The sequence below is a fragment of the Pongo pygmaeus genome, chromosome 7, assembly GCF_028885625.2.
Source record: "Pongo pygmaeus isolate AG05252 chromosome 7, NHGRI_mPonPyg2-v2.0_pri, whole genome shotgun sequence".
Taxonomy (NCBI): Eukaryota; Metazoa; Chordata; class Mammalia; order Primates; family Hominidae; genus Pongo; species Pongo pygmaeus.
Genome location: NC_072380.2, coordinates 125,648,728 through 125,667,371, shown reverse-complemented (window position 1 = coordinate 125,667,371; position 18,644 = coordinate 125,648,728). Strand labels below are relative to the sequence as shown.

Genomic DNA, 18,644 nt, shown 5'->3' with positions numbered 1-18,644 from the left:
TATTCTTATTTGCTAAATCTAGCAACTCTATTGCAAAATACTCAGAGTCATGTGGTTGAAGCAGTTAAATGTTTGTCTTGCTTGTAGTCCAGTAGTCCCCAACATTTTTGGCACCAGAGACTGGTTTTGTGGAAGCCAGTTTTTCCACAGACCGGGTGTGGGGATGGTTTCTGGATGATCCAAGCACATTACATTTACTTTGTACTTTGTTTCTGTTATTATTGTATTGTAATATATAACCAAATAATTATACAACTCACCATAATGGAGAAGCAGTGGGATCCCTGAGCTTGTTTTCTTGCAATGAGGTAGTCCCATCTGGGGATGATGGTAGACACTGACAGATCATCAGGCATTAGATTCTCATAAGGAGTTTGCAACCTAGATCTCTTGCGTGAGCAGTTCATGCCCCTATGAGAATCTAATGCCACTGCTGATCTGATAGGTGGCAGAGCTTAGTAGGTAATGTGATCAATGGGGAGTAGCTGTAAATACAGATGAAGCTTTGCTTGCTTGCTCACCACTCACCTTCGGCTGTGTGGCCCGGTTCCTAACAGGCGAAGGACTGGTACCAGTCTGTGGCCTGGGGGATGGTGACCCCTCCTGTAGTACATGTAGCTCTTTAATGCCTTGCCCACATTATAGCAAGAACATTCTCTCTAAAATGCCAATCTTGTTATCAATCTCATGCTTTATGTCCTTTAGTGATGCTTCATTTTTTCAAGTTAAGTTGAAGTGTTTTGGCTCTTCAAGTCTCGGTGCCTACTATTTCATTTTTTCATTCCTGCCATGCCAAATAATTTGAAGTTTTCTGAATATGTCTTGCCTTTTCCTCTACCGCACCTTTTTCTAATCTGCTACCCCTGACTAAAATGTTATTTTATCCCTCATGTGTCAGGGAAAATCTGCTCATCCCTTAAGATCAATGCCAACGTCTCTTCAACTAGAAAGTCTTTCTGGTTTGTGTAAGCAAATCTAAGGGCTTCCACAGCTGTGTTTTCCTAGTTATACTGTATCCTTTATTAAACATATCACATTGCTCTGGTTATTTTTTAAATAGCTATTAGCCTGTTTACTTGAAAGACATGAGTGAAGATTATCATCTGTCTATCTATCTATCTATTTATCATAATCTATTATGTATCTAAAGTATAATAGTCATTTAATTTGCGTTTGTGAAATAGCAAGGATGAGGTAAAATGTAATAACTTTTAAAGTTAGGATGTTTAGAATGCTATTGAAATATAGAGAAAGAGGAGAAATCTCCATTCTCATTGGTGTAGAAAAAGTAGAGTATCAGAAAGATTAATGTATAACATTTGCATTTTTTGGAATGAATACAAGGTAGGGTTTGTATTTTCAATAGGTACAAATATGTAAAGCAGAAGTAGTTTGCTGAATCTCTTCCTTCATATTTCACCCATTTTATTTCTGTCTTTCCAAATATATTCTCTTCTAAATTTGATGGAATTTCTTTCTAATTAAGCAACAGACTTATCTGTCTCTCCTCCAGGGAAGATTTGACTGAAGGAAGCTCTAATTAACCTTCTAATTTGTATCACCCTGAGGATCAAACTTTCTACTTCTAGAGTAGAAAGAGTCAAAGACAGTTGGCCAGATATTATAACATTAAAATATATGATTTATGAGATCTTTATTGATCAGATAGTTACATTTTATGGCTAAATTTTAACATCATCTGTTGCCTTAATAAAACTAAAGAAAGCACACTTGAAGTCAAATATAAATGATGTGTATCTTGGTTTTCTTACCTTTGTTTATTGATGGTATTAAAAGACAGTTTTTGTTCTTTTATTTTTTACTTATATTCTCTAAATGAAAGGTATTTGTGTAAAGGAAATTAGCATAATAATCACATAAGAAATACATTTATCTCTAAATATGGACAAATATAAACATCCAAATATATAATTATATGTAATACCCCATATATAATATTCATATATAATATATTTGCTTTTAGGGCAATGATAGCTTTGATGATAGACATATTCTTACCATTTCTGAAGTTTTTTTCCCCCCCAACATGCTATTTTTTTCTAAGCCAAAATTGATATTTAGTTTCAAGAAAATAACTCCTGCTACTAATTAATTTGCTGCTACAGAATACCAAATGCTCTACAGAATGTATGTTGCAGGAAAGTAAGACATTTTTGGCCTGTGTTTCTTATTAGGCTGCTTTACTTGAGCGTATTTATGCAGCTTCTCACCAGTTGCTCAGCAACCCTTTCACAGTCAACACCATAATAGTCTTCCCTCCAGAATGGCAGCCCTTCCTAGCCACCCACACCTTCTTTACACCAGACCTGTTAATAATGAACCCTATTCTTCCAGTTACATAACAATCATATGGATCAGATATCAACTTATGATAAATGCCTCAATAAAAATCACTAAATGGTCTTATGGCAAACTTCACACTTCTCCCCAAAACACATATCTCTAAAATTTCCCCAAGTATTTTTTGTAAGGGAAGAAAACTTAATAATAAACTAATTAAAGTGGAATAGTTAAACAATTACTGTGGTATGGCCCTCTATTAATCAAAAAGTTATTTGTCTGGTTATGAGAGAATAATTTTTTTGGGCAATACTTAATTCTTAAGAACATCTTTTAACACCATTGAGGTACACAGAGAGAAAGATGTTGGGGGTAAGCATAGTTCCTTTGTTCCATTAAGTCATATCACATACATAAAAGCAGCCTTATGTATATTTTAGGCATTAAAGAACATCTACAATTAATGAAAAATGATGACACTTCCATAGGCCCCAAACTTAAAGGCCAGTCATTGTGGAAGAAAACAAAGGATAAACAGAGGTACATTCAGGTAGTGAAGGTAGCTGTGACCCAGGGATATGATGAGTAGATTAGGGTAAAGACTGCTCTTATTTTTTCTTTCAATAATTATTGGTATAAAAGGGAACCCCACCCACAAATTTTCTTTACTTTTCTCCTTTCTCTTTCAAAATAAACAAATACTATCATTATAAAATACAGGTTTTGTGTTTTTGGAAAGAATATTGGGAGATAGAACAAACAGATAGGGGAAATGATACTCTTATTTGAGAAAACATAAATGAAGAAGAAATTTCTGTGTATCGGATGTTTCTTCCTCTTTTTCATACCTCTATTCTAGCACATAAAATATAAAATAAAAGTATGTTACAAGTGTGTTTTGCATTATTTGGATGTATCTGAACAGATCCAATTCTTTACTTATGTTTATATCCTGAAAAATAAATTTTACCATCAATAAATATTAATTAAATACAAAACTTTATTATTCAGAAAGAAGGTAATATATTTAGAAATTTTTACTAATTTGTTCTCTCCTCACATATTTATCAAATATTCAGTCAGAAATAGGGGATAAGCCTGTGTAAGACATGCTCTCTTCTTTCAAATGATATTAATAAGGCAAGGATTGTCAGAGAAAACAAGGCTATGAAAATGAGGTGCTTCTGACATGACATCTTGAAATAAAATATTCTTCCATGAGAGCTGCCAGCTGTTCCACAAGATTTTATGTGGAAATGAATGAAACAAGTGTGTGTGAAGTTTCATTTTGTTTGTTTAGGGGAATCCCAGAATGACAAATGCTTTTACTCTAGTTAAGAGATGACAGGTGTCTCAACAAAAAGATGTAAAAATTCAGGATTCTGGTTGATGGTTGTACAAAGATGTAGAGGGGCATCCTATTCTTTTCTCTTCTTATTGTAAAATGTAGCAATGATGCCATGATTCTTCTTTTAAAATCTAGGTCTTCAACATTTATTGTCAGTTTTGTGACCTTATAAGACTATTATACTTAGTTACTTAAAAAAGAATTCAGTTTGTATTGTGTGAAATTTATTTCTGCAAGTGGTGTGTGTTTTTGTGGATTTGCATATCTAAATTTAAAAATGACACCTATGATGCACTGCTACATGTCGGAGAAACTTCCAAAATGCATAAAAAATTAAAGTGATACTACTCTGAACTTTAATTCTACAAATTTTTCTTAATCAACTGGGTGAAGCAAGAAATGATCTTTTGAGAGAGAGATACTATTTTCAAGATTCTTAAACTCTCCATTTAAAATAGCTTTTCTCTAGCACACTCATTATATTTTTTGTACTAAGAAATGAGATGTCTATCCATTCTCCTTCTTAGGGCAAAACTGCAATATTTAATATAACATTCATACATTTATGTGTATGTATTGTTTTGTCACGGTTGACCAAAACTGTAGTCTCCTTAAGGCTTTCTAAAAGTTTTGATATTTCCATATTTCATATAAAAAGGTATTTATGGTTGCTTGGCATGTGTGTTTATTAAAATTTCTAGCAATTCATAATTTGAGATCCTTATGTTGCATATAAACATTGTGTAATAGTGTATAATTTGTTAATATTTGTTTTACAATTATTAATTTAGTCACAAAGTGATTTTAGTAGATGTACCACTACATTTACTGACAAATCTTACTATCATCAGCTTCAGATTGAATTGCAAATATATTATTTATTTATTCATTCATTTTGCATATTATTTCATCCAGGCCACTTGTATATGATAAATGACAGCAAATCCAAATGCAAAATTTAATACTGGTTCCCTATTTAATGCTTATAAACTTTCACAAAATCTATAACATAAAAATAAACATATATCAATATGTCAGTAAATTCAGAAAGGTGATATGTATTTAAACTCAATTATATTTTTAAATTAGTATTTACCTATTTATTTATTCTTAATCTTAGAAAATCTGTTACATGAATTACTGAATTTTTTCTTACATCACTAAGATGAACTTCTTTTTACTTTAACCTCTCAGAAATCTGGGCACAAGTGATAGCCAATTTTGCATTGTCATTTCATAATTTAATTGCTGCAGTTTTTTTCTTAGATATGCCTCTTATAATCAAGGCTATATTGTATTATTGAGTAATGTATTTTAAGATTTTAATCTTATGAAGTTTCAACATAAATACAGCATTTTAATTTGAAATCAAATTTTATAAGATCAATGTAGATAGATATACATTTTTTAAAAATTATAAACTAGTTCTTTTCCAGGATTTACTTAAAATTCTCCTAGTCAGAAAGATATTTTTATACTTAATAACAATTAATCAAAGGTAAAACATTTCTATTTCTCCTACAGTTTTAACGGCTACTTTCAGTTAATCCATCTTTTTTCTAAATTGCATATTCATAGTTTGCACCCATCTACCAGTTTGAACTGTTGAATACTAGGGTAGCCAGATTTTAAAATACTGAAATTAATACCTTTTATAATGCAAAATATTTCAATTATTTTCGCAACTAGCATATGATTAATGAAAACTGTAAATTTTAAAAAATGTAACAAATCAGATCTTTGTTTCACTTCATACCCTCGTATTCAATTAGTTTGCAAGTGTCCTCATTTATTGGTATGTTTTCCTATAAGTTTCACAGAAGTCATATTAAAGAAAAGAAGAAAAAAATAACAAACATTAAATTACATATGCTAATGACTCTCCAAATGATGGCTTGAATAGAATTAGTAATAGTATTTAGACTTTATGTTGGCGTTATTTGTGTATATATGATTTTTATTTTGGATGTTTTAATATTAAACATTTATGGCATTTTACTTTATTACATACCACAATGTCACAAAATTACTATTATTTTGTTAAATTTCCATTCAAATGTTTCATATGAAACACTAAAATTAAAGGAAGGAACAGAATATATTAAACTAATTTACATAACATAATGTGCTAAACATAAGTACCTAAAAACTTCTTTGAATATGTAGTTATTTTTACATGTTCTTGTATATTTTGGGTCATCCACGCATATCTCTAGCAATATATTCTGTTTTTTATTTTGGTAATGAGTTAGAGAATAATTACAAAGAAACTTAACATAAAATTTTAAAACTATAGGACAAAAAATTTAGTCAAAATGAAGTTCAAATTCTATCATGAGGTATTATTTGGTACATATTTTGTTAAAATTAATAACTTTCAAAAAAGTTTGGAAAACACATAACAAAATTTCAAATTTAACATTGTACTATTGCTATTAAATAAAATATCCAACTTATATGTGTAACATGTGATTTTCCATTATCATAATTTCATAGATGACATATAGTTATGACTTAGTGAAGCATGTTTATATATGTAAATCATTTTTATTTCATTTTTGTTAGTTTAGGAATGTTTTGTTAAATAGCATTATTAAAATTATATTTCAGATAAGTTTTCATATTGTGAACATCTTATTTTTAAATTTTTCTCAAGTAACTTAATGACAGGATAATCTAATTGTGATAAGCTACACCTTGTATATATCATTTGATATCAAATGAAGAAAGTTTTCTGAATGTACATTTTCTTCCTTTGAGTTTTATGTCTTGTAACATATACATTTAACTGTGCTATCAGACAATGCTTACATAATTGTGTAGCATACTTAATTTTTTTCAAAAATGAAAGTAAAATATCCTTTTAACATTGGATAGCTATGTGTATATTTAATATTGAATTATTGCTTTACATAATTCTAAGACTTTTTCCAGCACTGGCAATTACTTAATAAAATAGTTGTGTATTCAAAAATTTTGAGTATTTTTAAACTGTTAAGTGGTGAATTTTGACAATTTAAAAATCTGTGTTTCATACACTGCCAATTGAAAATATTACCAATATCAGTATTTCAAACCGTTAATATTAAAATAAAATGCTAAATGCAATATATGACATAACTGTATGGTAATGGATGACTTTATTACCTTAAAAAGGAAATCAGTGTTATTTCTTTATAGTTCCACTATATATATCAAACATATCTAAGTTTAGATGCATTTATACTTTCTGTAAGCATAAGATATATCCCCTTTTAATTCTACACAACTTTGAATATTCTAAGTAAATCTATTTTATACTAACAGATTAAACTTTTGTTTTGGAAATAATAACAAAAATTTTGAAGTAATTATTACTTATGCAACTTAATCTTCAGATTCCACACTTTTTCAAAGTGATGTTTTTGAAAGTTAAAACCAAAATTTTATGTTCCCCCTGCTTTGAAATTGCTCTTCATTCGTATCACTGTTTGAAATGCAACTTTTGCATGGTAAAAATTATAATCATATTCCATTTGTGAAATGTGTCTTTTTATTATTGCTAATATTATTTTAGTCCTATTGAATTCATTCTTTATTTATTATTTCTTCTGATGAATGTTTCTGGAGCATCTACTATGTGCCAGGCAATGTTCTAGGAGCTAAGGATTCAGCAGTGAAATCAATATACAAAAATTTTAGCCTTCAGGGAGCTTGCTTCCCAGTATGGTGTGGAAAGAATATGAACACAATATATAAGTAAAACATAAGAACTGGTTAGTAAAATACCTGGTTGGAATACATATCTGGTTAGATTATTATTATTAAATAAATTCTGAGGTTTAATGCTTTATTTCAACCTTAAACACTGTCCCAAATTTAGGTTAAGGGAATAGTACAGAATCTTCATCACCGTTGGTGGGAAGTATAGCTCTTATGCTAAATATTTTAAGATTGGGACTGCTAGAAAGTCCTGGGTCTAGATATTACCAAAGACCAGTTCTAACTCCAAAATTTGGTCTGGAACTGTGTTTCTCCCCTGAGGTCTTCAAGAAAGTGAGTGTTTGATTTGGTCTGCAGGTCTTGAGTGATTAGAGAAGCAGCCTAAGCCCCCTAAGCCTGTTCATAAGGATTATCTCAGATTTATTGACTCAAATTCAAGGGATTATTTGAGATTGATCATAAGGACTCTGATGGAATATGATAATTTAATCCATCCCTTTGGTAAATGTAGGCATGCTCAGACATGTGACATAGTGTAAATTCCATTATTTCTCATAAATTTAGCTTATAATTACCAACATATGTTTATAGTTAATAGTTTCTTTTATTAAAATTAAACCTGAAAGTCTGAAAATTATGATGAGGTTATAAAAATACTAAAGCATTAGTTTTTACTCTGATTTCATATTCCTCTCAAAAATAAAAAGGCTCAATTAAACTCTAGGAGAATAGTATGGATCAGGTTTCATAGTAATCAGCACATGAGCTCATCATGATGTATGTATGAAACTGTACATCACAAATATACAGTTTACCATGAGTTCAATTACTGTATTTTAGTAGTGCAAGCACAGCTATTGCTTAACCATGTGGTTAAAAAATTATTATAAAATATTAGCTGACTAAATATTGCAACCTGATTTATATAACCAGTGTGAACTTAGTAGATTCTGATCTATGAAATAGGTTATTCACAAAACAACTTGGATAAATATTCAATAGAAGCTATCTGATTCATGCTTAAAAACATTAAAATATTTAAAATAATTTGATAATCGTCATACCTCATTTACTTTTGGCTCTTTCAAAATACAAAAATCATTTAATACTTCTGAATTTCTAGAATCAAATTCAGATATGACGACTCAACCTGGAAGAATCAGGGGCAGAAATGGGCTTTTCTGTTTGCCTATGAGTGAGGGGCTCCAGGTGTGACTTCCTTTCTTCCTTTTTGAATTTAAGGCAGAAAGCAGAATTATTAGTCCTACTAACCACCTGCCTACAGCACAAGAGGAAAATAAAAAAGGCAGAATATTCTCAAACCATATTGACATTGCTTTTTTTTCTCTTTCAGAATGGTTAAAATATCCCTAGCATTTTTATCTAAAATATCTAAGTAAACATTGCCAACAGAATTTTGAAATGTTGAGAAGAAAAGTGTATAAAAACATATACCGCTCATTTGGCTTTAGAAAATATTCAGAAGTTTTCCAACCGGGATCTGACTATGATTCCTAATGAGTAGCTGCAGCTCCAAATTTCAATATTTTTTTGTTGTTGCTGTTAAGGATTATAGCTGTCAAGATCCTTTTAAATATACCCCCATTCAATTTCATGCTTCTATTATAAAGTTACTTTTTTCATTATGTAAGTATTATGAACTACCATGAACAACCTCCTTTAAAAAACATTAAGTAAAATGAAAAAGCAAACTCTAATTTGACACTTTGAATACATACTTTTAAATTATTAAAAATATTTAATTAGAATAAAAATGTAATATTATACACATACACATGCGCACATATACACACTATGAAATGCTTGTGAGATATTTAGAAATTCCCAACCAATTGTTAAAACTAGCGCTGTGTGAATTAAAGTTCCATGCTGTATACTAATAGTTAAGTTACAACCACTTCCAAATTTCATAATTTGCTTAATTTTAATTAGTTCAGAATTGGTTAAACTAAAATATTACTTAAAAATAGTAAAAAGTATTAACTAATTTTTAAAAACTCGATAAATTCTAAGGTACTTAGCTCATGACAAATGAGGTTAAGAAAGACATTTTCATATAGTGGTTATTTTAGTGTCTCATTTTTTTTTCATCATTTGTTTTCATTTTGGCTTTTATTTTAAATTCTCTTTTCTTCACTTGCTTGTCTTAAAATAGAAAATTTTGATATTTTTCCCAGAAACTATGAAGAGATATGGCAGACTATTCAAAGCATACTTTTGAGAAAAGTGTGGTTACATAGTTACCCAGTCCATCAAAACCTGACACTTGCCAGGCATTCGTTGCTAAAATTCATCTGTAGATTTTTTAAAAGATTGATTCAGGGCCATATAAAGGGTTTACTCTTTTACCTGCTCTCTTCAATGTATTACAGTTAAAATGTGGTATATTTTTTGTGTATATCTATCCATACGATGGTTGATAGAAACAAACCGACGGATCTAGTGCGCTTCACAATTTACTCGCGTGTTTGTGTTTTGCCTCTTCATGTTGATTATCCTTAAGGTAATAGAAGAGAATATGATTGATTAAACTTATCAGAAAAAATAAACAAAATTTAAAAAGAAAAAGTTAGCATCTAGTGCTACTGTGTCCCACAGGTTCTTCTACATTGACCCACACTACCTCCACTGGTGAGTTAGAGGAGCATAACAGGACTACCACTGGTGCTATTGCTGTTGCTAGCACACCTGCAGATGTTACTGTATCCAGTGTTACAGCTGTCACCATCCATAGACTTTCCGAGGAACAGCGAGTGCAAGTTACGAGTCTCAGAAATTCAGGTCTGGACCCCAACACGTCCAAGGACGGGCTCTCTCCTCATCCAGCAGATACACAAAGTACCAGGAGAAGACCAAGACATGCTGAACAGATAGAAAGAACTAAAGAGCTTGCAGTTGTTACTCATAGAGGTATTGGATGTTATTTTACTTGTGCCCATTTAGTTACAGCCAAAGCTATATTTTGGTAATGATTCTAATTAGAGAATGAGCTGAAAGAGAGCCAAGATGTAGAAAGCAAAAGAAAAAGTTCAAAGTAGCTGAAAAATATGGATAGTAACAGCCAAAACTGGAAAAATTTGAAAGCATAGAAATTGAAATTTAAAAATAAGTCTAAGTGCAATACAAATGTTGGAGGGGGAGGGGGTAAAAGTAGAACAGAAATCATTTTTAAACAGGACAGTAAAAACAAGTACCAAATACTTATTATTTATTCCATACCAGTTATGATGATGTTCACAAAACAGGAAAATAAAGTAGCCAGTTTTGATTAATAAGTGCACATATTTACACATAGATGATTTATCCCATGTAGTAATTCTTAGCGTTTGCATGATATTTTTATGTTATGCAAATGTTAGTTAGTACTTGAGAATATGTACAGTTTGATTGGGAAACATAGAAACATTATGTCTGGTGATCGTTTTACATAGCTTATTCTTTGCCTGACCCATATAATTGCATTGAAAGATTTCTCATTTTGAAAAGGTAACAGCTATTCATTGATATTATGGCTCCAAAATTTAAGTATTCTTTAAATGTCTAATTTATTTTTAGAGAAAAATGACATAAAACCACATCGTACATTGGTAATTTTCTACTCAATCAATATAAGCCTACCTTTTACAAAATAAGGAAGTCTAGAAAACACATTTTTCTGTTTCTTGGTGGCAAGTGTCATAGAGAAGTTTAGGAAAAAAATTCAATGTAGTATAAAAGAATAAAAGGTCTTTATTTATATCAATATATGTATCAGTAAGAACATTAATTAATTGAACATATTTCAAGTATAAAATATCTACTACATTTCCAAGATATCAAAATATTTTCTCTAAACTGGCTATGGTTTTTGCAGTGTGATTAGGTACGGTTTATACAGACCATGATTTAAGTAACGGGAAACCATTCAATACTTAGAGCACAAGAAGGATAGAAATCAAGACATCTTTACATACATTAATTGAAAATCATACAAAAATATCTCAGAAGTTTGTTTCCATTCGAATTTGTACTGAAAATACTTACTTTGATTCTCTTTAATGAGGCACATTCTAAAACGAATTTTTAACCTGTAATAGTCTTCTCAAAAAGATTAAATCAATATCACCTTGATTCTCTATTCACTTTCTTATTATAAATATTACCACTTATAAGAATATAGGGACCATGTTAAAATTTGTGATTTGCTCAATAAAGTAAACAGTTTTTGTCTTATTACAAGAAAATTTAAATAGGTAAAATTATATTAAAATGTTAAAAACTGTTTTTTCATTCTCTTTGGAAAATTGCATGAGCTAATACTGGTAGGCTACCTGGAAATTATTTTATTACCCATCATATAGAAGGAGGATAATTTCTGACATAAGTTTATTGTAAAACCAACTAATAATACAATTTCTGCTTTAGCCAAAGTTTGCCATCAAGTGGTGTGAGAAACTTTGTGGTTATAAATTAAAATTTTATATAACTTGGAACAATAATGCAGACTGAAAATAGAAAAGGTAATAGTCAACCATTAAATTAAATTAAATACTTTTAAGGTGGTTCCATATAAAATGTTTAAGTTTCTTCAAGTAAATTTTAATTAAGCATCAAGAGTACTTCCCGGGTAGATTTCCAATGAGTGCTCAAACTTTCTCCGTTATTATCATAAGCTCCCAGTGCTGTTTGAGAGATTGATACCTGTTTTACCTTTCCCCATATTCTTTACAAAATGGTGATTTTGAATTTAATATGCATTCAGTGGTGCTGTGTACCTTGGAAATGTATTCCTCATTTATTTTTTAAATTAGATGTAAACCATTATATGGAAAACATTTTTAATGTATTCATCATTATTGACAGTGACTTAAATTGTTATACTTTCATCAACTTTCTACTTTAATTCAAATTGGTTCTTCTGTTTCTTCTTCAATAACTTACTACTAGTTCAGTGATTTTGGTTTGCTACTTATCTATTACACTCTAGACACAATCTCTTAATATTATGGGCAAAAATATTCATCAATGTTAAGAGTAGGGGAAACCTATTATTCTATTGCTTAGTGTTTTCTAAAGTTCTCAAAATATACCTATGCTCTTAGTTATGAAACTATCTTCTAAGACTTGATTACCAGCAGGTCCAAATTTCTAAACTGGAAATGGCTGACATCAAACCAGTATTATTTTTAAAATAGTAATTTTGGCTCAGACACAATGCCTAAAATGCTTACTCAGTACCAGATTCTGTTCTAGAGGAAATAAAGATAAATAATGCATGTCCCCTTCCTGCAGGAAATTGCAATAGAGTCGAGGACATAGAGAAACCCATTCTAGTGGTACAAGATAGATTTTGTAAAATGAATTCTGATCAAAGTACTAAAGAAGTTATAGTGTGTATGCAGAGAGTGAGTCTTTTAAGTTACTTTTTCAATGAGTTGGTAAACAACCCAAAACCAATTGCTTAATTTTTTTAGATATTTCAGAAAAAAATCTTATTCCTCCAATCTATTATCTGCAATATAGCTAAAATGAACTTTTACAAATAAAAATCCAGTCATATAACACTACTCTTTTAAAGCTTTCAGTGATTTATCAATGCTCTTAAGAATAAAGCAGAGACTTGGTGATGACCCATGGGAAACTGCATGATCTGACTTTTTTCCATATTTCCAAATTCATCGCATGTAACTCTCACAATCACTCTATTATTTTGCAAAACACAATTTATTTTAATTAGCCAAACACTGTATTCTTTTCTCCCTAAGGACACTCTGAGAAGCTAATCCTTGTTCCTTTTAACCACATAATTCTAATTTCCTTTCCAAGATTTAGCTTAAATTGTTACCTCTAGGAAGGTTAGATATTCCTCTTATAATTTGCCCTTGCAGCTTGCATTTGTAATCATCAGCCCTATAAATTTTCCTGTAAAATTTAAGCTCTCTGAGGATAAGGAGTGGGTGGGTTTTATTCATGCTGCATTTTCAGTACTTAGTACAGTTTCTGACCAGTAGATATTTTTAAAAAAATAGTTGTCAAACTAATGAATAAGTGTTTATAATTTCACTTGCTAGAAAATTCACTTAAATTATTTAAAGGCTTGAAATTACCTTCTTCAAGGTAATGAAATCTCTACATATTTCAGTATTGAAGATAACTACATTTTGTCACAGCTATAATACCAGTTTTTTTTAAATAAAGGCAACAATATTTTCATTAATCCATAATAATATATTGCTTTTATTGTATTACTGGTTCAAAATTCACAAAATGGAACTGGATATAAAGGCCTTGCTTTTAGCCCTTGAATGATTATAAAATCAAAATAATTTTATAATTAACCATTAGCAAACTATAAAGTCAAAAATATCCTATGAAAAAATATTCTAATGAATATTATTTGTTGAAGTTAATTACAGTTTAAAACATAAATATAAGAGATTACTATAGCATAGGTCCATTAGATGTCTGCAAGTTCATGCTATTTTGAAGTACGTAATAATTTAATATTTTTAATTTTTTTATTCACATTCCAGTTAAACTTTCAGTTTTATAATGCCTTTTGATCATTAATGGTTCCCAGTTTATGTGTTTTCATAAACTGGGGCATGTATTAATAATTAATTGACATCAATATTATTATGAACACATAGAAACATGGATTACACACAGTATTTTGTACTTGATGTGTATAGACTAATCTATGTATTAAGTGAATTAACACATAGATAAATTAAATAAACTCACTATAACTATTTTATTTAAATAAAAACTGTAAAATTAATGAATAATCTGGAAAAACTTGAAATATTTCTCAAAGATATTTTCAGTTCTTTATAGGGTACCATTCCAATTAATTTTCCTATTGTACTATAGTTAAAACATTAACAATTTAAATTATCTTAAAATTTTTATTTTCTACTTTTTCTCAGTAACAGAAAATTATTTCCAATCTCCTCCATTTGAAGAATCTTTGGATGTTGCGATAAAAAGAAGCAAAAGAGGAAGAAAATAAACGATGTTGGTTTAGATCTCTTAAAAATGCATATTAACACCACACCACACTTTGCTGTATTAGTGTCCAATAGTCCTCAAAATGAGAACTTAATATTTTTGACTGCATTTTAGTCCACCTTTGCAAACTACTATGTGTGAGAGTTTGTTCAGGTCAAATGAACAATTATAGCTAAAATTTTGTATTTGCAAAGTAGTTTTTGTGGTATCATAATATTACATTAGGGTTATTATAAGCATTAAACATAGTAATGATTGGAAGTGCCATAAACTCTTAGGTATTTTCTCCCAATGGAAAAATAAAAAAGAATTGCTTACTATCAACTTTGAGTTTTGGTCAAAGAACTAGGCTGAGACTATACTCTGCCCCTTGTTAGCTTTATGATCTTGAGCAATAAGTTCAATTCCCAAACTCACAACTTTTCAGTAGCTGAGAACACCTGTGTCATAGGATGGTTGTCATTTTCATTTTATTCACAAAGTATGTTTTAGCTCTTGTGATGTGCATGACATTGTACTGGATAGCAGGTATATGAGAATGAACAATACAATCTACGCCATAGAGCAGTCTACGTAACTTTAAATAAAAAAGAAGAATCACAAATTTATTATGAGAAACACTTGCATAGCAGTATTTTTGTAATATTGAATTACAGTAGAGGGACTGACAACCTCTAAATATGAGTCAAAGAGGGCTGCTCAGAGAATATTTGAACTAATTATTGAAAGATGAGGCCAGGCGCAGTGGCCCACGCCTGTCATCCCAGCACTTTGGGAGGCCAAGACGGGTGAATAACGAGGTCAGTAGACTGAGACCATCCTCGCTTACATGGTGAAACCCCGTCTCTACTAAAAATACAAAAAATTAGCCAGGCTTGGTGGCGGGCACCTGTAGTCCCAGCTACTCGGGAGGCTGAGGCAGGAGAATAGCGTGAACCCGGAGGCGGAGCTTGCAGTGAGCCGAGATCGCGCCACTGCACTCTAGCCTGAGCAACAGAGAGAGGCTCCATATAAAAAAAAAAAAAGAAAAGAAAAGAAAGAAAGCTGAATCAATGTTTGAAACTAGTAAATTATATTTATGTCACTAAGACCCATTCAAAATGGTTTGAGTGGGTATTTAGGCTGAATAGAAATATTAGTTTGCAGCAAAAATAAATAAGTTGTTTTGTGTTTGAAGGAAGACATACATTAATGTAAGTAAGCTTAAAAATAATTGACTTTTTATTTACAAAATATCCAGATGTTTAAAATTAGATAACGGATATGTATCTAGTGACATTTGTAAATTCATCAGAATAATTTGCTGCCTTAACTATAAGATCTCTTTTGATATCATTTCTTTTTCTTTTCTTTTTTTTTTTTTTTTGAGAGGGAGTCTAGCTCTGTCGCCCAAGCTGGAGTGCAGTGGCACGATCTCGGTTCACTGCAAGCTCCGCCTCCCGGGTTCATGCCATATTTAAGTTAATATTTAACTTAAAATATCGTTTTCAATAATCCCTAAACCCTAAATAAAGCTCAATATTACAGCCTTAGGAATTTACCTAACATTGACTTGAAAATAGAAGAACCTATGTAATGACATGATTTTAGAAATAATAAGTAAATTTTCCTGGATTTCTAGAATTATCTATTTTAGAATTAGATGGGAACTTAACAAATTATCTAGTAAATATCATTATTTTGTAGTGAAAATTATGGACTGGCAGAGACTGTATAAAAACCCAGTCTTAGACTAGTATTGATAGTCCTAGACTAGTATTGATTCATTCAAGATTCATTTAGTGTCTGATATGTGGTCTTTCATTAAGTGATGTTAAAGTTGAAATAACATAGATTATAAGCACAACTGGGTATCCTTTCTCAAGGAGTTGTCATATTTTATTATGTTAAATAATAATTAAGATGTGTTTTTACTCCACTGTATTTTGCTTTAGCATTACTTTTCTTAGAGACTTTAGTAGAATTATATTTCTATTATTATTTTTTCAATATGTGGACAAGTCCTATCAGCTGTTAAAGAGCAGTTTTGATAGTTGCTGTTTTTAAGAACAAAATTTGGGTATATTCTTCTGGGAACGTTTTCATATACACATATAATAATTATTAATTATTTTTTATTGGACTTCCCAATGGGAATTTAACTTAGATAACTACAACATCTTATGGAATGAAATATATGTGTTATGAGGTTTTTATGGACATTGCTACTCTTTATTTTGACCTAGTATAGTCAATAATGCCACAGTACATTTAATGCTAATAATCATATCAGTAGGATATTACTTTGGTTAATAAGGTTACATGAAATTATGTTGAATTGAGATTGAATATGACGTAGACTTTTCTCCTCCAAAACTAGAGCTTAAAAGAAACTCTAGTTTAACAGTTTTTAAATAAGTACATTATTTATTATTCTTAGGTTTAAGGTAAGAATGGTTAACTCAGCATAAAACGTTTATTTTAGGTGAGGAATTTTAATCCAAAGAAGCAGGAATTTTTTATTGTTACCATAATTTATATTGTTTTCATGTAAGCTCATCTGAATATTTATAAGGCTCAACAAAAATAAGAAAACAGCAAACAATCATACAGATTTAATATTCACATTAAATTGCCAGTTTATGTCAGAAGATTACTGTCACAAATTTGATTCAAGAACTGGTGTAACACTCTTTTACATCAAAAACTGCATTGTGTGAAAGTAACAATTTTTAGGTGCTTATTATATGCCCATCACTAATAGGCTATATTATTATGCATAAAATATATTTTAAATGTTTTCAAGTGTTTGCAAGCAACTGTTTTCAAATATTCTATTAAGACTTTTATAAAGTGTGAATTTCTAAATCTAAAACATGTAGTTTTAAAAATTTTAATAAGCATCACAATGAGAGAGCTAGTTTATGAGTAGTCATGTAAATATATTTTTATGGATACTGATGTATGCCCAGCAAGTAATCAATTATCAGGGTTTTATTGTACATCTTACCTTTCACTGAGCATGTGGTGAATTCAAAAGTATATTGCATAGTCTTTATTCCCAAATAAAAAGTTGTAGAGATTAGATTACAGAGAAAACTTATAGGTCAATTATAAGAGAAAGAATTACCACAGAATGAGTATGGCATGTGAGGAAGGATGAGGTAAAACTGGCTTCAAATGCTTGATATGTTGTTCTGCGTAAGAGAGATTAAATCTGTCCTCTGGCATAGGTTGTAGAATTTAGTGTAGGGAACCATAAGACAGTGCAAAGCAGTTTATTATAAAGAAGACTGATTTAACATTCAGTTTTTTTTTTTTCAAATATAGATTGTGTGCTACTGGAAGCAGTGAATTCTCAAAGACATTCAAGCATAGGTTGTAATGGACAAAGTGGGTATTTAGAAATCACTAAAGCATCAAATAATATCTTAATAATATGATTGCCACTGTCCCTTTTAATCCTAAAAGTCTATGATTTTATAGAGAAATATTATGTATTAATTAATATATTTTCCATCACTTTATATTCCCTACTGGTGTTGAGCTGACATGTACTTATTTTAATGATTATTTACAGCCAGTGTAAAAACAAACATAGAAGTGGCCAATGCTACCATCAAGGAATTTAGAGATTAACAATCTACTTATCTCATTAAATGTGAAATCAGCCACATGTACATTTTTTTTTCTGGGCCCAATGCCCACATCTATGCTTAAATTCAAAAGCTTCTTTATTTGGAGGTCCAGTCCTAGCTGTTCTTTTAGGCAGTGCTATTTCTAACAACAGATGACAGTGCTATTCTTACTCTCTTCACTACCACATTCTACTATGTATTTATTCACTAATTTTTCTTTATTCTTTCTTTTTATTTTTTCTTTCTGTTTTTCTTTTTTCTCTTTATTTCTTTTCAGTTTTTTTCTGTTCCATCCTCTTTTCCTTTAATTTTTTTTTTCTCTCTCACAAATATCCACTGAGTACCAAGCTGTCTTCCAGTTGCTGGGTATACAATATTGAACAAAACTTAGTAGACCCTGCTTTATTGAACTTACATTCAAGTGAGGAAGAAAAATACAATAAACAAGTAAATAATTGTCTGATGGTAATAAGGGCTGTGCAGAAAATCAAAACAGGCTATATGATAGATGGATTGCTGCCTTAGTTTGGATGGTAAGGAAAGGACTCTGGGGAGTTAAAATTTAAACTGAGACCTAAATAACAGAAAGCAGACAGAGATGCTCTTGGAGCTATGCCTTGCAACTTCTCAGAGGAGAAAGCACACCAGGAAAAGAAAACAGCTAG

The 18,644-nt window shown here is 30.5% G+C and overlaps 1 protein-coding gene across 1 annotated transcript in view; it reads left to right on the top strand.

The window, feature by feature from the left end:
* The window catches only part of CSMD3 (CUB and Sushi multiple domains 3), a 1,221,229-nt gene that overhangs the window by 444,206 nt on the left and 758,379 nt on the right, over positions 1 to 18,644 (top strand). Inside the window, exon 7 of the mRNA XM_054498903.2 lies at positions 9,971 to 10,282. Within this exon, the coding sequence (XP_054354878.2) occupies positions 9,971 to 10,282 (312 nt within the window). The remainder of the gene's footprint in view (positions 1 to 9,970; positions 10,283 to 18,644) is intronic.